Raw genomic sequence first — 22,253 nt, 5'->3', positions numbered from 1 at the left:
CACATGCGATACATTTCATCTACTGTACATTGTAGAACAGAATCAGTCAATTTTCATATATTTATATTTCTGTTTGACAGGCGTGATCTTCTTCATAAGGCCGCTACCATTGATGATCTAAAGAAGGAGCTCAACTCCAGAATCAGTGAGTATCCAACCAAAACTAACCAATTAGAATTAGGTTGATACTATAGTGAAGTCCACGTTATAATGGCAGTGCTTGATTAGCAATTTATTAGTATTTTGCTATCCTTGTCTATCATTCAACAAAGTGGATTGCGCTATCTCTTTCTCGCTTTACTCTGTTGCCAGATCGTCGTTTAACAATGTAGAATTAATAATTGATTAACAAAATATTTCATCTTAATTATGAAAATATTGAAAAATAGAATTTCTTGCTTAATAATATATAATTGATTATTTTAAACGGGAAGGAACAGGTTAGATTACATCAATAAACCTGTGTCAGCTACCGTCTATAGAAGGCATTGACTAGACAGAGCATCGGCAACGTTGTTCTCCTATTCTCTCCTGCCATTATAACGTACACTTCATTATTGCTAATAAACTAAGGAGTGTCAAACGGCTAGACTTATAAGCAGGCTCATTTCGCAATAAATCAGTCTTATTAAATTATATGAACATAGAAGATTTTGTTAGATTAGACTTGAGTTTGGTCCCTTAGATAGATAGATTTAATTATTTTTCTATCGTACCATACAGTTATCAGCAACGTCAATAAAATATTCATTACACTTAACACTTGATTATAAAGAATGACTGAAAAACTCCTCCAAAGAATAGATTGTGTTCGCACGCAGAAGATCAAATAGTGATTTGCTGAACAAAGAGACTGGATAGTTTTTATTAACTCTGGCAGCCTACTGTAGATCTTTGTTCCTAAGACATGTTGGGACTTCTGTTCTGTACTTTGGTTAATCGTGTACATTGGGTATTAAGTGTCTTAAGCGGGTGTTATATGAATGAATCATGTTCTCATTGTTCTCTCTGTCTCATTTTAGTCTTATTTTTGTGTATATACTCGGCAACAACATAAATATATTGGTTGTAAACCGTTAAGCTGCGTTTACACCGGAGTTAATAACACGATCGAGTTATTAACAAAAAGTTATTAACTTGACTGAATCGTCAACAATTTCTCTTGACAAAAGTTAATAACTTATGTTTCTAACAGAAAATTCCTTGTTATTAACAAGATCTTGTTATCAATATAATTGACTTCCATATAATTTCATTCAACGAGAGTATTCATATGATATAACAGCCGGAATAAAAAGCAAAAAATTATCTTCAAATTTGAATTGAAACACGTGTGTGATCATTAAAATAATGATCTTCATTATGATCTAATGTGAATAAATTATAATGCGTTTACACCAGAGTTTAAAACAAAAGTTTTCAACATAAGTTAATAACATTTTCTTTTGGCTGCTAGTTTTGTTATCAACAAAAGTTAATAACTTTGTCACGTGTTTTGTCTGCAGCTGTAGTTATAAGAGAACAGCTGTAGTTGTAGTGTAGGGATGCTGGGCGAGGGGGTTACGGGATAGTACCCTGTTATTAACAAAAGTTACCAACTCTCGATGGATAACATAAATCTTGTTAATGACAAGGAATTTTCTGTTGAAAACACGAGTTATCAACTTTTTTCAAGAGAATTTTTTGTCGATTCAGTCAAGTTGACAACTTTTTATTAATAATTCATGTTATCAACTCCGGTGTAAACGCAACTCAACATGATGTTATTAACTTTTGTAATTAACATCAGTTGATAACAAAAATGTTAAAAACTTGTGTTATTAACTCCGGTGTAAACGCAGCTTTAATATACCAAGAGAATCAAATAACGGTTCACAATGTTCCCTGAAAGTGGCCCCCATTATTATCCTCACAGCTGTTTTCTGGAGAAGAAGAACGCCAGAAACAGGACTACTTCCACCCAGAAGAAGGATACCATAAATGACAAGAAGACTGTGGAACATACGCAAATAATCATTCGACAGTTGCCTTACTTAATGAGAGGTGGTAGTTTTGGTCTTTGTTATACTGATACCCTTGTTAGCCTACAGCGTTTGTTCCAAAGAAACTACCTTGGTAATATTGGTCATGCTATATTGCAAATAATTACTATTCTAAAAATATTTTATTTGTTACACTGCTTTTTTTAATAATCTCTACTGCCTCTTCATTCATTAAACTTTCAATCAGTCTGAAGAGACTGCCAAGCATATCATACTGGATTGCGAAAGACTAGGGGCTAGGAGATGGGCTCTGTTAGGCTGTTAGCAGGGGCGCCATTTAGGGGTGGCAGGGGGGTTCTATGTCCCCCCCAAGGATCAGATGAATAATGGAAATGCGGGTCTATCTACACGAATCCTTAGAATCTCATACTGATTTAATACTTTTTTTAAACAGCAGAAGTATAATTCCTTCTACAGTATCAACAATGTAGTAAAATTGCCTTGTATGGACACGGAGTAATAAAGAATATATTTTTCTCTGTGGTATAGTTGAAGCTTAAATATAGAATGGGTACAATTATTGATGATAAATTACAACGTGAGAATTAACAAGTTGCAAGATGTCACAGTGAAAGCAATAGAAAGGGCACAATCAGACAATCAATAATGTATGTACAGAGTTGGTGAGAATTATGGGAACAGCTTAATGTTTCTTTAGCTTTCTAACTGAAAGTTATTTTCCAATTAGAATATGATCCCCAATGAAATTGTTGAAATTGTCATTGTAAAAGAAAAATTTATCTTTTTCCATGATTTTTAAGAAATCTGTTCCAGTGTATTCCTACTTTAGGGTCTCTCTGTAGGCCTATATTTCTAATAAATACTTCATGGTTAACTAATAATGTAGGCCTATATGCTTGTATTGATACTTCAACCACATTTGTATAAAACTGGATAAAATGAAGCATATAATAGCATCTTCGAATGTAACATTTATGGGGAAACCCAGGACCCTCTATCCTTTGGGCGTATTCCTTCCCCCCCCCCCCTAGCAGTTTGGTGCAATGGCGCCACTGCGCCACTGGCTGTTAGAAACCAGGTGATGAATGGGATGTTGGTATAGGGAAAAACTCTTGGACCTTATAAAGGACACAGGTATTGGTTTGTCCAACTAACATACTTGGGACACGCAATAAGCTCTGGTTGATGAGGTTCTTTGAACCTTTGGATACTTGAATCCGTCCCTTCAAAAACATAACACAACAACATTCAATGAGCTTCTTTTGAAACTCATTAACAAATTCTGGAAGTTTCAATAGGTGCTTTTTTATTTTATCTTCTGATTAAATTTTGTTGAATAAAATTGTGAATAATGTACAGACTTTTAAAAAAATCGCTTATTCAGCACAAACTTTAAAAATTATGATTAGATTAATTTAAATCGTTGGATTTGAGAGTGAAAATCACTGTGAATATTCATGTTTCCTTAGAATATTAGGAAACTAGCACATATATAATTTTTGTATGACTCAATAAGACTGGTTAATGTACGTTGAGTAGTTCCACATTTTTTTTTGGATGTGTTACCAAGCCACCCTATTACTTTTGTTTAATTGTATTAGGTTAGCACAAACAATACAATGATCGGAAAAGAAAAAAAACAGGCTCTTGCCCAAAATTTTTTCAGTTTCCTAATTTAGTTTTGAATTGTCCAAATATTATACATAGGTTATGTGTCCATTTCAATTTTCTACACCAAATCACAATCTGAGAATATAGATTAGAATAAAACAAACAATTTAAAATTCGGATAAATTCGTATTGCCAAGCATTCTAGAGAGATGATTATTAGTAGTTTCCAGCGCTTGATAACTTTAAACTGCAGTTTCTATACGAGTTTTCTGTATTCTAGCAATTCTATAACAATTAACATTCTTAACATGTCTTAACATTCTTATAAAAATTTTGGATAAATTATTCTACTATTTTAATCGACATTGTAATATGAATAAATAATTAATGAACTAATTGTAATTGGTATGAGGAACCGTATAATATGATGATAATATGTAACAAATATTATTAGTTTTGGTAACTATTGATAAGTTTTACGGTACTATTTAAATCGATATTGTAAATAAATAAATAGAGCTATTGGTTGGGATGGGGAACTGTAATATGATGTAAATATATAAAACATCAGCTTATTATTGATGAATAATATTGTACGGACTACTTGACATTGTAAATAGAGCTCCTGTTTTGGATGGGAAATGAATGAATGAATTTTATTTTGCCAAAAACAAAATACAAAAAATAAATTTAAGTATATGCTACTGCACTTAAACCTTTTAATTATATATAGTAACGAAATATCCTTTATATTATAAATAATAGTTATTAAATGAAGATTTAATTTATGCTCACATGCATAAGTACAGTAGGTGAGGCAAAAACACCGGCTAAAGGAAGATTCCTTGTGCGCCAGTGTGAGTCGTAAATCAGCTAAATCAGGGATGTAATATATAAACTTGAATTTAGCGTATGAAGTGTTCGACGTATGTATGTTAGTATAAATAATAACATAATGTAAAAATATCACAATTATTGAGGATAATTTTGGTAACAATTTGTTGATAAATTTTGTTCTATTTCAATCGATACTGTAAATAAATAAAGAGAGCTCCTGGTTTTGATACCGCATCTACATTTTGGCCCAATCGCTGGCTAAGCCTGGTAGCCCATCGTAGGCAAATGAAGGCCAGTGCAGGCCAGCGCTGGCAAACCACCCATCCACACACTGGCGCTGGTCGACATTGGCCTTCATTGGACCAACATGTAGATACGGCATGAATGGGAAAAGTACTATGATGTAAATATATCACAAATATTATAGCCTATATGAATAGTTTGGTGATAATTTATTGTTGATTAATACATTGTAAATAAGTAAATGAATGAGTTGTTCGCTTGAACCAACTCCTCTAAATATGATTCATGAGTTGTAAAATCGCTTCACGGTGGTTCGGAACCCACATTAAACTGTAGATCCATTCATCTCTAATTATCTTGCTTCTCTGGTTAAGGATGTGCAAAGGCTAAAAATAAACTTTCTACTCGTGATATTTTCCAGAGTTTTTCGATTTGTATATCATCAAGCTATAAAAATGGAAAAGTTTTCTCAGGATATTTTTTATTTCTGGTCATTACTTCTTGAGATATGAGCGCTTAAAGTTTAAATTTTTGGGACATAACATTTCAAACTCGGTAAGAGATAAATCCATGAGATTCAGAGGATGAATTCTTCACGGTGTTTTTGATTGAATAAAACAAGAATCTTTTGAAAATGTCAATTTTTGAGAAAGTTATTCAATTACCCAAAAATGACCAAAAATTATTCAACTAAAAGTTTTTTTTTGTAAATTGAATAACTTTCTCAGAAATCTATTTTTTCGGAAATTTTTGTTTTATTTAATCAAAATTACCATGAAGAATTCATCCTCTAAATCTCATGGATTTATCTCTTATCGAATTTGAAATGTTCTGTCCCAAATATTTAATCTTTAGGCGCTCATATCTCGTAAAATAATGATTTGAAAAAAATGTTTCCCTGAGAAAACTATTTCATTTTGATAGCTTCATGATATACAAATCGAAAAACATTAAAAAAATATCACCAGTAGAGAGTTTATTTTCAGCCTTTGATCAGCCTTAACAGCCGTTAGGCTGGTTAGCAGCAATTCTCCATGCCTCTCTGTCATCCGCCATCCTTTTGAGGTCTCTGTATCTGTAGTTGGCACATCTCACATCCTTCTTCAGTTGTTCTATGTACACCAGTCTTGGCCTTCCTCACCCATTCCCTCCATTATTATTTTTGTTAGTACCTCATGTCGAAGAATATGACAAACTAGTTGTGCTCTTCTCCTTTTTATTTCTTTCAGTAGACAACCTTCCTCTCCAACTCTTTCAAACACCTTTTCATTTGTTATCTTTTCTCTCCAACTGATCCTCAACATTCTTCTAAAGCACCATGTCTGAAAAGCAGATATTCTTTTCTTCTCTTTCATATCATTCGTCCAAGCTTCACTTCCATAGATTGCAATGCTCCATACATCTAAATAAATAAATAAATAAGTTAATAAGTTATCTCATTATCATCCGCCTCATTACCCACGCACAAGCCTAGAGTTCTCTCTTCTTTCACACCCAAGCTTCACTTCCATAGATTGCAATGCTCCATTCATACATCTCATTACCCACGCCCAAGCCTAGAGGTAATGTGGGCATCACCCTCAGCAAAAAAACTGTACTGTTCTAAACGAGATTGTAAATAACTAAATAATGAATACTGTACTAGTGGCGATTGTATATAGCAGCGAGTGGCATGTTGTACAGTGAGTGTGTGGCTTTGCTTGTGTCGGTTCGCAGCGTGCCGAGTAAAAGTAGGGCCCGTTTGCCCCAAAGGCAGCCTGCAGAGCGAGGTGGTGGCGGCAGGGGCGGAGCGGGAGGGCCTGGAGACGGAGGCGGCTTCCGCGCGAATGGCGCTCGAGCGAGCGGAGCGCGCCGCCAAACATGATTCGGCGCGGATGCAGGCGGAAGTTCAGGCGCTCAGACAGCGGTTGGACCGCGCCGACGCCGATCTACTGCACAGTCGCAAGGAGAACCTGAGGCTTGGCGAGCATGTGTCGTCGCTCGAACGCGAGGTGAATGAACACAACGATTTTCCCCATTATGACGAATTATTAAAGAAAAAACGCAAACTATTCAATATGGTTGCTCTCCCAGTTTTCCCCCCACTCCAATGACTCACAAAATTAAATGGATGAAAAAATTTCCGAATGTTTACTCACTGATTTCTTGTAAAGGATAATTTCGAATTTGATCATGCATGAGCCGAGAAACAAAGTCTGGAAAGACTATCAATCAATCAATCAAATTTCATTTATTCAAGTAGTTGCATATAAAAGACAAGCTTCACAACATTGAATCGTCACAATCAATAATAAACACAAAAAAATAGAATAGTGCAAAGAGGAGACGTCAAAGAAAAACACTGCCCTCAGGAACACCCCCTGGAAGAAATCGATTAATTTCAGTTGATTTAAAGGAAATTTTTATTTTGTAATAATTCTTTGACATGTAATTTTCTTCCCTCAAGACATCCACACATTCATCCACTGTGTACAGTGCGCTCTTTTTAAAAGAACCTTCCTTATCCTTCCGGTCATCTTTGAAAAGTTGGAAAAATCTTTAAAATTATGGGAGAGTCTATTTATAATTGCGCAATTATATAATTATTTATTATTATTTTATATATTATTATTTTATAATTATATAATTATGTAATTATTTATTACATTTAATTATTTATATATTGCGCAATAGTGTGGGCCTTTCTCCAGAAGGGTTAGTCTATGTGCCGGGTAACCGAGGATTGAGCCACCACTCCTCGTATTGTAGGAGTGATCAAGTAAAACGGATGAGAATGCCCTCCAATTTTTACTAACGTACGTGATGATCTCCAGAAAGTACATGGCTGGCAAAGTTAATATACTCTCTCTCTCTCACAAAATAAGGCCTACAGGATGTTGGGGCACTGAGGTTGAAGATTATTCTCAGAGCTCTTTTCTGCCTCCTGAAAATTACCCCAAGGTGTGTGTCATAGCCACCCCAGAATATCAAACTGTAACGAATGACAGACATGAGATAGCCATGATAGATCGCAAGCAGGGAATTATACCCTACTGCTCACGCAGCTATTGAAACACGTTGTGACTTGTCCGTAGCTGTTCACACTGAACGCAACCAGCAAGTGAACGCGTTTAGTGTGAGTGGTCCTATTGCTCTTCCCACATTTTGTTTCTTGTCTACGCGCTTGATCATGCATAACCTCGCGTGCTCTTTCACATATTATACCAATGTGATCATACCCTTAGTGCCCAGTATAGAAGTAGTTCCATGGTAGTTCCATGATTTCTAACGGAACTAAAAAATATCTTCATAGCCTCCACTGACGAGATGTAGATATACATCTGCTCAGGAGCAAACAACAGACTTGGACTAAAACAAAAATTGTTGGACGTTAAAACTTAGATTTTAACGTCCAACAATTTTTGTTTTAGTCCTAGTCTGTTGTTTGCTCCTGAGCATAATATTTAGAAAAAAATGAAATAAAATACAAACAAATAAGTGAAATGCATTACAAAATCCAAAGACAACTATTTCTTTTTTTTCTATAGGATAATCTGTAATGGGCTATAGTGTGTCATTGTATAAGTGCATTACAGAATCCAATTATTGTCCAATATCTGAAGGCTACGCTGTAATAAGCTATAGATTGTTATTGTACGGTATGAATTAATAAATTATATTTTTCCAGTTGCATATGGCGAAGCTTGCAAATGAAGAGGTGGGCTCCATGAAGGACTCCAAACGCGAAAAAGAGCTGACTGCCATGATAATGGATATGGATTCGAAACATGGTCAGTCTAGTACAATCATAATATGCAATACCTATAGTTAACAATGCTTTTCAAGAGAGAGACTTTACAATGTCCGTTCCTACCTCTGGACATTGTTCCAAATGTGCTCTAGATATAGATGTATCCAGGTCTGATTGAGACTAGACTATTATTCAATTAGACTTGTGTAAAAGATGAATATAAGTACGTCATAGTACAAAATTAATCGTTTGAAATTCAATTACATTCATTAATATTACATTAGGAATGAATATCTAGTAGGCAACTACCTTGATGATTTTGAGTGTCGTTAGAACATGGATTTCTCGGCTCAAAATTGAAGTTACCAATTCAATAATTGTTAGTTTTACTTACATACAATTCGAAGAAAGTCTAGACATTTGAATTAAACTTTTTTGATAGAGCAATTTCAGTAGTATTTTCCATAGATGATAACACAATTATTTATTCAAATTTTCCAATAGATAATTCTGAATTCACTGTCTATTCATTTTTGCATGGGTTTTATAATTATTATTCATTATTATTTGGACAATTTATTTTATGAAATTGGGAGGAAAAGAAGTTTTGGACTGTAGTCTGTTTCTTTTTCCTTAAGTTGATTGTAGATGATAAATAAATAAATAAATTATGAAAATTCAATTTTAGTTTTTCTGTCATCAATAGAAGAATGGCTTATGTCAGTAGAAGCATGGATCAAAGATAGCATAATAAGATATCCCATGGTATAGGTCGTTGATGTTCCAAATTTCAAGCCGTTTTTTTGTCAACTCATGCCTATTACTGTCGATTACTGTCTCTTATTGCTGTTTTGACCGGGTGAGAGTGTAAGAGCGGCACAGTATGAAATACTACCATCGTCACATATGGAAAAAGAACTTCTAGGACTATCGGCTTGAGTTTACAGTGAAATTTGGAGCATAAATGCCCTATACCACCATGGGATATTTTTTTATTTTATATATTCTCTATGGTAGTAGCTTACTCGATATTTTTCAGAGCTTGAAGTTTTTGTGAAGTAGGCCTATTTGTCGTGAATATTCAATTCATTATTTCGTAGTACTCACTTGACAAAGTAAGGATTCCTCTATTTCTCTCTATATTATTGCATTGGAATCAACCTTCCTTGTGCTTCAGCCTATTTCTGCATGGTCTTAAAAGCGGCTCTCTCGTGTTTGATTAAGTTTAAGACTGGAGATCAAGAATAAAATCACATATAAATAACCAGAATGAAAGCATGAAACAAATTGTATGGAAACGGAGCGAAGCATTGAAGTATTCACCAAGACAATGAAAATAATACAAAATGCATATTGCCTATTTATGGTTTAATATATTTGTGGTTCATAAAATAGAATTATAGAACCCTTTTTTGAAATTAATAAAATATAGATTAAAAATATAAATTATAACAACTACATAATTATTACAAAACCTGAAATGGTGTAGAACACTGAAACTAGTTGTTATAATAAAATTGTATTTTTAATCTATTATTTTATTAATTCCTAAAACGGGTACTATAATTCTATTATATAAATAAAAATATATAGCCCTTAATTCATACATTTCAAGAAGATATTTGTGCGGTTATAATAATGGTTTAATATTTTAAATTTATAGTAATATTGTTATATTTATGGTTCAATATATTTATTAAAAATATGGTGCTTATTTATGATTACAGATTGATGCACATATTTTGAATCAATTGCGTAACTCATCTATGATCAAGAGGTCAAACAAATATTCCTTGAAGAAAATATAAATTCGCAAATTCAATACCTTTGTAGTAGTAAAAATTCAACTGAGTCATTGTCAATATTGTAGAACCGTTCCATAATTGAATAAAAACACACATATGTTGTCAAATTCTACACAATTTTATTCGGTATACGAGCATGGTCGAATGAAACTGTGTAGAATTTGACAACATATTTGTTTTTTTATTCACTTTGTAGTCGTTACAGTCAGCAATTAAATAAATTGGGCTATTTCAAATACTTGATAAAACTAAACTCTTCTATTTAGTTGAAAGAATAAGACGTTGATGTTGCCAATAAGGTACCACTAAATTTGTTTAAAAATTAATTTAAATTACTGAACCAGGTTTCATGGTAACACCTACCACCACATCTTCAGCTGAACAGTAATTCCAATTACTGGATATAGTGGTATTGACAACATCAACGTCTTAAGCTGGGTTTACACCAAAGTTATTAACAAAATGTTAATAACTTAATCCTTATAGATTCTATTAGATTGAACGGAACTTGACAAACACATATGTTCATCATGTGTATGATAAGTTATGTTTAATCTAATAGAATCTATAAGGATTAAGTTATTAACATTCTGTTAATAACTTTGGTGTAAACCCAGCTTTCAATTATGGAGAAATACTACAACATCTCATACCATACAATCAAATTATTTTGTATTTAGATTTAAATATTTCTAAACACGTGTATCCTTTCCATTTATACTTATTTTTACTAGCTTATGGCCTCAAAAAATTGAAAAAATTCAAAGTAAATGTTTTGTCAGCATGAAAATTAGTGCTTTTAGCAAATAGCAAGTATGCTTTTGATGTTGATATTCGCCAGTTACTTGGTAAGTAGTAGATGAGAGTAGGCCTACAAGGGAATTGAAATTACTGATCTTTCAATAAATTCCAACTACCTTGTGTCAGTGGGCTGATAAGTTATTCATACATGCTCGTGAAATACTAACTAAATAAGCCATAGAAGAGCTCGTGGTGGCTCTTTTTGGAACGTATGTTTTCACTAAATGATTGCCCAGTTTTAAGTTGTTGCTATTATCCAGTTTAGTTTGAGTAGAGCAATTACTGAGCCGAATCAAACTAATTTTTATCTAAGTAAGTTTGATGAGTTGGAGTTCCAAATTATAATTTTCTTAGGCTGCTGGGTGTTTTGCTAACAATCGATTTCTCACCAGATTGAAGTCAAGTTGGCAATTACAGCCATCGATTCATATTAGAAGTACATTCAACACAGTAGATACTCATACTCACAAATCAATACACAATTGCTATTGTAATTGTGGAATGTAATAAATAAATACCATAGAGAAAAGATAGCATAAGAAGATATCTCTTGGTATAGGTAATTTTTGTTCCAAAATAATAGCCCATTCTTTGTTATCTCACGCCGATTACTGTCATTATTATTATCGATTACTATTTTGGCCGGGTGAGTGTGTATAAGAACGTCACAAGTCACAGTATGAGAGACTACCATCGTCACATAGATTCACGAAAAAGTAACTACTTGGACCAACGGCTTGAGTTAACAGTGAAATTTGGAACATATATGCCCTATACCATGGGATATCTTAATACACGCCCAATACTTGCACTCATCAAAACGAAATCAATTCTATAGTCCAGTCAAATGGTTGTTTTTCAGGAAACAGCCCCGAAAGAATTATTCTCGACGGTTCTATATATGTATTTTGGGGCGCTGAATTCGAATCCGAAATTTGCTGACACGCCAGAGGGCGGCTTCACCCCAAAAACCCTCAAAATTTCGGACTTTTTTCGAATTTTTCATTCAATCTCGAAAACTATTTTTATACTAAAACTGTATTTTTACTGAATGATTTGTTTTCTATTTTTGGGTGTCCCCCCTCCCACTCTACTAAATTTGAAAATTCCTAAGTAATCCTGTTCAGAATAAATTGCTCTCTCACGTGATGTGTGGTTTTTCATCATTACTAGTGAAATATTCGAGTTGCATAGGGTGAAAGTTGTGAGTTTGCATAATTTTGAAAAAACCTTAAAAAATACCCTTTTTTTGAAGATTCTTAGCTCCGGAACCAAAAACGGTAGAGTCCTGCGCGACCACTCAATTTATTGGAAATTCGATTTTCTTTAATTTTGTCGAGAATGATTTTTCTTGAGAAAGTCAAGGTTTTCGAGATTGAATGAGAAATTCGAAAAAATTCCGAAATTTTGGGGGGGTTTTGGGGGTGAAGCCGCCCTCTGGCGTGTCAGCAAATTTCGGATTCGAATTCAGCGCCCCAAAATACATAGAGAATCGTCGAAAAAAATTTTTTCGGGGCTGTTTCCTGAAAAACGACCATTTGACTGGACTATCTAGTAAAATGACTTCAAACGTGTAGAGGAAGAAGGCACTTGTACCAGGGGTGTTTCTATACATTATTTTGTTCGTAATCTACGAGCATGTGTGCATTACTTATCGGTCTACCCTCGTAGTTAGTTGTAAATATTGGTTGAGCCTTGAGGGCTGCGTTTGGGCTTCAACTGGAATGGCTTCTGCGCACTCGACGTCTTTCGACACGACTTCATTTTTCATGTTTTGGAGCAATCGTTGTTGTCTGTAACTGCTCTTGCCTACACTCGGTGTATTCAGTTTGTGGTATGGTTTCTTCTATTTCTTTTCTCAAATTATCTTCATTTCGTTTGAACGCTGCCGCTCGTCACCAACTGGCTGCTGTTTGTCTAAAAAGTTTTGAACGTTTTGCAATTTTTGCGGTCCGGTTTCAGTCAAAAATGTCGCTGAGCTAGAAGGCATGATACAGTCTCAGACGCAACTGATGGAAAAACTGAAAGATGAGTGTCAAATGCTGACACGGAGGCTTGAAGATTGTACTACACGCCACAAGTAGGTTATAAGCCTTACCATCACTAAATTAACTCTAAGTTTGTTCTACAACAATGACATTCCAACACAAATTTTGTCAAAGAATTATTATTTTTACATCCAAATCTAGACTTTAATTTTCCAATATTCAATATTGAAAATTTACTGAGTATTTGCGTGCCTGTTGGAATCTCATTTTGTAGTATTATATTATTTATTGTTAGACCACCTGTATGCTTTTTCCATAGAAAATTTAAACTATTTCATAGAAGAATTACCGTAATGAAAACCAAACTTATCGAGGAAGTAAGCAGAATGTGTACAACCTTTGAAAAGTGTTTCGTTTTTCAACCTTCTTGGATCTCTTCTAGGTACTGTTAATAAATTCTCACATTTTCTTCTTCCTAAATTTTTGCAATAGTTGACCTTTGAGGTCAGTGGGTTCTTTCGTGTTTTCTGATTCTGCCTAATTTATGCTGATTTGTTTAAAGTTTGGTTTTGATTCTGTTCAAAGTTTGTCTCTCTATTACATTGAGCCTTCATTGTTCCATAAGTTACTCTCAGGCCCCAACTATACGGGCGTCTAAAGGTGCGTACAGATTTACGCGCCGCGAACATGAGCAATTCACTTTTAATCAGCTGACTATATCTGTATTTTTACAGAAACGGTAAGATACAGATATAAGAAGCTTGGCATCAGCTGATTGAAAGTGAATTGCTCATGTTCGCGGTGCGTAAATCTGTACGCACCTTTAGATGCGCTTAATTTTTTGCTCGTTAATCTGATGCATTGTTCTTATGGGGTAAACAATACGAGCGTAATAGCCGCTCCCCACAAAAGACCATGCATTCTGAAGAAGGGCGAAATAAATTCAGCGCTTCTAAGATGCCTCAACCGCTTCACTGCTCACTGGAATAATTATTTTATCAGTCTTGTTCTCTAGACTGGAACAACTGATATCAGGTGAATTTATTTCTTGATAAAGGTAGGCGCACACAGATCGTCATCGGACGGACGGCACGCATCGGACGGATCGGACGATTATATTTGATGCATTGTTTCCAATTGGAGTGCGCATACCTACCTATACGATGCGGATAGGTATGCGCACTCTAATTGAAAATAATGCATCAAATCTGATTGTCCGATGCGTGCCGTCCGTCCGATGACGATCTGTGTGGGCCTACCGTAAGATGACAACTGATCTTTGATATATTATTGGCCCAACCACCAGCAAGAATAAATAATCTATTTGAATTATTTATTATTTGTTTGCTCAAGCACCAAATTTCGCTTCCAATTCTGATTGGGAATTAGAATGAAGTTTCAAATTATTTTATAGTCAATAATATGAAGAATAATAATTATAAATCTACACTCGTTTGCACAAAAGCCTGTTAGATTTTAACAGTGATTAAATGCCACGAGAACCAATCAGAGAAACCTTCTTCTCATAAAAAGCCTTCTCTGACAAACTTGAAATTTTGCTTCTCGTGATTAAAACTTAACAGACTTTTGTGCAACGGGCCCAACACTTTTTACTTGGAACCATAAACTTTGTACATTATTCTGCTTGCTCAACCATCTATTTCCATCTTAAAAAATAAAATCTATGACGTGTAAACTGAAAATATCTTGCATCTTGAAAAACATCAGATGAGAATTAGATTAATTGATTAGCTTTGAAAAAGAAAGTACACAATAAAAAAGTCGAGAGTAGAAGGTGAATAATTGTCTAGGAGACGAAGAAACGAAGGGTGATACCAGCGCATGCGCAGACGTGGCGTTGCCTATCACTAGCCATCGGCCCAAAATTAAAGTCGATGTCGCTGTCAAGCTGGCTCCTAAGAGAAGTCACAAATCGAGAAAGGTCAGTCATATACACATTTCTGCAGTACACATTTTCAACCCTTCCTTATTCACCATACTATTTTGGCAAACTCATAAACAACACTAGGCCCGTTTACTAGGACACCTATTAATCTATTGGACCATTCAATCTATACTGTTTAAATCTTAGCATTTATACAATGAACATGAAAATGTGAATGATACAAATAGAGTACCTACCTATATAGTTTAAGAAGATGTGAGGGTAAAACGTTCATGCTTTGAATACAGCAAATTCAAAAACAAAATAGGAAAATTCAATTTTTAGAACAAAACTTTGAGCACCAAGATCTGTATAACTTATTGATATACCTAGGGTAGATCTACCACATTTTGTCAAAATGTATAGATAGGCTACAAATCAATAACCACACGCAGTAACAAAATATTGTTGAATATGGGTGTAGCTGAAAATCCTTATCTCATATATTTTTTCAATAATGCTTCATTATTCTCTGTTGAACCTAATAAATTTTGTCAAGGTTGCACAAAAGCCTGTTAATTTTATGATGCTGATCAAATGCCAACATTTAAGGCTCTTGTGCAACTGAGCATTTGTTTCATTTTCATTTATTTATTTGTCATAAAATAATACAGATTTATAAAATAAATATTATAAAGAAGATATTTAATTCTTTTTCAAGTAGATATTTAAATAAACTTACTTTTTGGTGGAGAAGCTTGGGTTTTGGTTTCACTCCTGGGAGGAGCTCTATCAGCCAGGACATGAAAACATCATAATTTATAATTATTAATAAACAAAAATCCAAATTATTCATTCAATCATTAATTAGCATTTGAACAAATGCAACTTCCAATTTATTTCAATCATAATTTAGTTATTAAAGTGACCCTATTGATTCTAAGTTTCCATGAAGAAGTGAAGAAGTTATTGAGTCAACTTTGATTTCTATAAAGCCCATTTTTATACTTCATCATTTGTTTATATTATTTTTTATTGGACCTCGGATACGCTGTTACTCGATATTTTATTTTTATTGGACCTCAGATACGCTATTACTCGTTATTTTATTTTATTGGACCTCAGATACACTGTTATTCGATATTTTATTTTTTATTGGACCTCAGATGCGCTGTTACTCGATATTTTTTTTATTGGACCTCAGATCAGCTGTTACTCGATATTTTATTGCTGCTGTTTCCTCCTAATTTTTCCAACTAACACTATTTTGCAGAAGGGATAGGAGCAGCCTGAAGGATCAAAATGAAAAACTAGTTGACCGTCTGAGTCGGGTTTGGGAGAACTGTAAAGACTTGCGAACAGTTTGTGCGCAGTATGGAATTGACGTAGATGGACAGGTATTTCACTCAAACTTCCAACAGCAAACCCTTCTTCCGTTGTCTGTCTAATTTCGGAATCACCCTGTAAACTTGCTGATGCATGTCTTCTCTCTTTTCCTCATGGTGGAGGTGCAATATGTCTTTGTCTTTCTCTGTGATGACTTCTGATTGCGTTTCAGGGAGGACATGGCGGGACTACAAAATAACATAGATTATCTCAATAATAAAGTAGAAGCCAGCAGCTACGATAATCAACAATGGAGAGGTATCGCTAAATAGAATGCAAACTTTTTATGTATAGCGTTCCATGTGCTTACTTCATTTGGTACTCTATGGTACTGCATTGGTTTTCATTGCTTACAAATCACACCTCATATTTTTCTTTCATTGCCAAAGCATCATATCGTGATGGTTCTAAGTTTTTGAAACTTACATTTTAATCATGACCTCACCTCATATTTTAATCATTTCATTGTCACAGCACCATTTTTCTTACATTTGATATCCAATGGCAACTTATTGTAAAATCTCAAGCCGACGCTTTCATAGTGTTTCATGCTTATGCCAATAAGTTGATATGGAATATCAATGTGGTTTTTTCATATTAATTATATCTTTTTGAATATTGGATATTTTCTTCAAGTTATGGAGATTCTTTCTAGTATGCTTGATTACTTGAAATATTATGTAGATTTATGACAGTTAATATTTTTGTTTTTTTACTTTCCTTGCCTTATTACCATAGGTAAGGAAAGTATTGCTTTCCAAAAAAATTTAAGGTACCCTAATTTCAAGTTTTCTATACGTTTCAAGGTCCCCTGAGTCCAAAAACATGATTTTTGGGTGTTGATCTGTGTATGTGTATTAGTGTATGTCTGTGAACACGATAACTCCATTCCTAATTAACCGATTGACTTGAAATTTTAAACTCAAGGTCCTTATACCATGAGGATCCGACATAAGAAATTTAATAAAATTCAATTCAAGATGGCGGAATAAATGGCGGATAATTACTAAAAAAACCATGTTTTTCACGTTTTTCTCGAAAACGGCTCTAACGATTTTCTTCAAATTCATACCATGGATAGCTATTTATAAGCCCTATCAACTGACATGAGTCTCATTTCTGGGAAAATTGCAGGAGCTCCGTAATATTATTGAGAAAAATGGCGGATTATTACTAAAAAAAACCATGTTTTTCACGGTTTTCTCGAAAACGGCTCCAACGATTCTCTTCAAATTTATACCATGGATAGCTATTCATAAGCCCTATCAACTGACATGAGTCTCATTTCTGGGAAATTTGCAGGAGCTCCGTAATATTAAATGGCACATAATTATACTAAAAAACCACGATTTTCTCAAAAATGACTTGAGTGAAAACAATAATTATATATACACATATACAGTAGTCTGATCGTAGTATCAAATATTTTGCCGCCAATCGTCATTATGTTATTCCCCTAAATTATTCTCGTTTAAGAATGAGGCTTACAGTTCAATGAGCAAGGAAAGTTGTGTGAGTGTACCACACCAGATTTTTCAAAAAGAGGTCGACAGTGATCTAGATACCCTGCGCCTGTCAATATTCTGATAGCCTTTTTTAGCCTTAGTTTTTGCTCGAATGAAATGGAGCTTAAATTTAAATTATTTTGTTTCATGTGTTAAACTACTTCTCAATGAATTTCTACTCTGGTAAAGAGAATACCATTGGTTCTTAAGGCATAGTCCACACATATGCAGTCTAAAATTGTGTGAATCCTCCCATAAGAAACAATGGTTTTCTCTTCTTGCACAGCAGAGCAGGAATTTATTAGACTTTACTGTCATTCTAAAATGTGCTCGACAAAAAATTATAGAGTATTTGAGATTGAATTGATCGTTTTCAAAATGAAATGGAATTAATTAATACGGTACCATACTTTTTTCTTCTGAACTTGGGTTTGAGTGAAATAAAATTGGGCCGCTTTAAGGCTGTTCGGTAGACTTTTATTCATTCAAATTGGATAATCTTCTTCAATATAATTGTTAAGATCGATATAAGAGTGAGAAAAAGTGGCAACTGAAATTTTTAAGTGGTCTAGTAAGCGAGTTATGGGTTGTTGAAGTGCCAACTCCGTTTTCTTTCCAGATCATAAACGGTTTCGAAATTTCCATTGGAGTTTTTTTAAATACATTCAGTATATCATTGGCTTTGTTCTAATATGCGTTTTTTCGCGATTAATGCCAAAATAAACAAGTTATCGAACTTACAAAAAATGGTACTTTTTTATTTTATAAACGATATGGGGAATAAAATGTTTCAGTTTGGAAAGATACATTTTTTGAATTATTCAAAGAAGTTCTGTTAAAATAGTCAAAACCGTTTATGATCTGGAAAGAAAACGGAGTTAGCACTTCAACAACCCATAACTCGCTTATTAGACCACTTGAAAACACTTAACAATTCCAGTTGCCACTTTTTCTCACTTTCATAATGATCTTAACAATTATGTTGAAAAAGATTATCCAATTTGAAAAAAAATACCGAGCAGATTTAACAGAAAAAATCAACTTTAAATAAAAATTCATATGAATAAATTTAGTTTGCTCTCTATTTTTTTTCATCTAAACACTGAAAAAGTTAGTCGAATGATTGAAATTGGCATGTTTTTCTCTTATGGTGTAAATAATTTTTATATGGTCTTAATATTAATAATACTTGTGCGGCTTAAAATTCATATAAATATTACTCCTGTGACTATAAATTTATTATTATACTATATAATGTTATTTATTATACGTTAGCTCTAATGCATGTCCACTATTACTTGTATTACCCACATTATTGAAAAATGTAGTAGCATTATTATGTAGGGTATTTATTGATTCATATAATTGAATGTCTTTGACCCGGTTACACAAAAGCCGGTTAAATTTCAACCGTGATTAACTCTAAGAGAACCAATCAGAGAAGGCGTTTTTGAAAAGATGGCTTCTCTGATTGGTTCTCGTAGAATTAATCACGGTTAAAATTTAACCGGCTTTTGTGCAACCGGCACTTTGTGTGACACACATCAGGTTACATCTGACATCTTTCAAGGAATGGAATTATTTCAATTTATTTCTCTAGTAAAAAACTTGTTTCATCGAAAGCTTGAACTTCTCAGATTAGCTTCTATATGAAAATTCTAATCTCTATTATTTAGATAAGGTAGCACTTGTGTTGAGAAAGTGGAGTGTTCAATGATTTTGGATTTGGTATCACTTGACTTCACCTCACATGAGAGTTTATTACCTCACATTTCTCAAAAAATAGGCGTAGAAAAAGTTATCAGAATGTCTCCAATTTGTGAGAGAGTTGTTGTGATGCTTCATGTATTTTAATAATCAAAGGACCTAAGCCTCTATAGCACATATACAGGGTGATTCTTAATTATGGTAAAATATTTTAATACGTGATATTAGAGGTAAAATTAAGAAAAAAAGTTCTTATAAACATATATCCATAAACGCTTAATTAGCGGGCTATACAGGGATTTCGCCCGGAATTCAGTTCCTCTGGTGAAATACACCGATGCTGAATTGTTTGGGGACTAGTTTTTTAAAAACTTATGCTGGATTCATATAGAAAAATATCTGAAAAATTGAATAAAACTAGTCTGGAAGTTGTAGTGTGAGTATTTTTTGAGAAAAAAATTGAAATATGCAAAAAATCTAAGTAGAAAAACACAGACTTCTACGTTTGATGCCCAATAACTTTCTTTAATGACCAGTAAACAAATAAGTTTTCGCAATAAAAATTGTAGAGAATTTAATTATGAAAAGAATTATGTAAGCTGTGTAAACTAAACTTAAATAAAATGTATTCTTATGTAGTACATTACACCACAAAAATTTGCTTTTTTATGAGGAGAGAACTAATAACTCATAGATTGTAGCTGATTGAAAATAAAATATTCGGTTTTTTATGAAAAGTTTTATTTTTATATGAAAGTAATATATCTAAATGACATTAACTTATACCAAAAGACTAAAGATGATGTTCAAAGAGACCTCCGTTGCTCTGAATGCATATGTTCAGACGTCTTCTCATCGATTGTCGGACCCGTTCAAATATTCCAGGAGTCTGCTTTATCATTTCTATTCCGTTCAAAATCCTTAATCGGAGTTCTTCAATGGTATTAATCGGAGTATTGTATTCCAAGGTTTTCACCTCTACTATCACGTGTTAAATTATTTTACCATAATTAAGAATCACTCTGTATATTCTTTAATTAAGTAAGGTATCAAAACTAATATATACTTCTTCAACAATCTCATTCTGCCTGCTATCTTTAATTTTCATTCGATTTTGCTTGAATATAATTGTAGGCATATTGTTTTCATAATAGATTTTTTAATTGTACATTACTACAGTGAGGTCCACGTGATAATGGCAGTGGAGAAAGATAGGAGAAAAACGTTGCCGATCCTCTGTTTTGTCAATGCCTTCTATAGACGGTAGCTGATACAGGTTTATTGATGTAATATTAGCGGTTCACTCTCGTTTAAAATAATCAACTATTTATCTTTTCTGTATAGGGCTACTTTTTAAAGAAATAGAAATAAAAATAAAAACCTCAGTACCCTTTTTGAATTATTTAATCACTAATTAAATAATTGATTGAATAATCATTACATAATTCAAGAAGGGTAATGAGGCTTTTATTTTTCTTTCTATTTATAATATATTATATTTTGTTGAGCGAGAAATTATATTTTTCAATAACTATTTCATTTTGAATTTTCATAATTAAAATGAAATATTTTGTTAATAATTGTTGCTGACAAGTGTTGTGCTATAATATATGAGACGTTTTTCTACAATACAGGGTGAGCCGTGAGCTATTCACTGAAACATAAGATCGTTCCTCCACTCTCAGATCAGAGAAATCACTCATCTTAATAAATAATTTAAAATAATATATAATATTCTATTTTCCATAAAAACAATATTTTTCAAAGCTTAAATAATAAATTTTCATAATTAAAATGAAATATTTGTTAATTAATTATTAATTATACATTGTTAGAAGACGATCTGGCAACAGAGCAAAGGGAGAAAGAGATAACGCTATGCGCTTTGTTGAATGATAGGCTAGAAAAGGATAGCAATGCCATTGCCAATCAAACTCTGCCATTATAACGTGGACCTCACTATTGTAGAAATAGATATTAAGAAGAGCTTAGTAGTCACTTTAATTACAATCGTCCAAATATTTTACAGTTAATTGCACTCTGTTGATTAAGTTTTTGGGTGAGGTTTGCTGATTAACGTAAAGCTGCGTAAACATATACGCTCTTCCAACCCGCACCGAGCACGCTCCTCCCTCGTACCGCCCTCGTTCCTCCATCGAACCACAGTCGCACCGCCCACGCACCCATCATGAACGTTACGGAAGATGTTAAGCTGCGTACACATATTCGTGCTTCCAACCCGCACCGAGCACGCTCCTCCCTCGTACCGCCCTCGTTCCTCCATCGAACCACAGTCGCACCGCCCACGCACCCATCATGAACGTTACGGAAGATGTTAGATCTTCTCGCGTTCCCCGGTCGAACCACTGTTGCTCGCCGGTCGATCATCAATCGCTCTGCTGGAGTGACGTTCGGTTGCGGAGCAGAGCGAGAGTCTGTACGCACCTTAAGGTATAGGATTCCTCCAGGTTTGTGCATGGGTGACGGAAGGATCAAGATGAGAAATATTAGTGAACCCACAGCTTCAAGAATCAACATTGATAGTGTATCAGATATACCGGGTTGACTTAACAATCACAGCTATCTACTATAACGGGTGTTTTTTTTTTAGAGGTATAGAACTTTAATTTGGAATTACTGTTCAAGATGGCATGTTTTTCTGCCCTGGTAGCCGATTCAGTTGATTTTCATTCAACACTGATTAATTCACACTACCTCTTGCATGAAAAATTGAGAAACCAAACAATATAAG

General features: G+C 33.9%; 1 protein-coding gene across 13 annotated transcripts in view; it reads left to right on the top strand.

Annotated features, from left to right (window-relative positions):
- Positions 1-22,253, top strand: part of LOC111054741 (serologically defined colon cancer antigen 8 homolog) — a 48,018-nt gene that overhangs the window by 23,508 nt on the left and 2,257 nt on the right. For 2 of the 13 annotated variants that reach the window (XM_022341840.2, XM_039424839.1), the window contains exons 8-12: positions 81-145; positions 6,411-6,685; positions 8,362-8,464; positions 12,993-13,110; positions 16,177-16,300. In XM_022341840.2, the coding sequence (XP_022197532.2) occupies positions 81-145; positions 6,411-6,685; positions 8,362-8,464; positions 12,993-13,110; positions 16,177-16,300 (685 nt within the window). Of the gene's footprint in view, positions 1-80; positions 146-6,410; positions 6,686-8,361; positions 8,465-12,992; positions 13,111-14,829; positions 14,961-16,176; positions 17,100-21,530; positions 21,665-22,253 lie in introns of those variants that run through there. The other 11 variants (XR_005570933.1, XM_039424842.1, XR_005570931.1 and 8 more) reach the window with 11 other exon arrangements.

Source organism: Nilaparvata lugens, chromosome 3 (assembly GCF_014356525.2).
Source record: "Nilaparvata lugens isolate BPH chromosome 3, ASM1435652v1, whole genome shotgun sequence".
Lineage (NCBI taxonomy): Eukaryota > Metazoa > Arthropoda > Insecta > Hemiptera > Delphacidae > Nilaparvata > Nilaparvata lugens.
The sequence above is the reverse complement of the archived record's forward strand: the minus strand, read 5'-3'. Positions and strand labels throughout refer to the sequence as shown.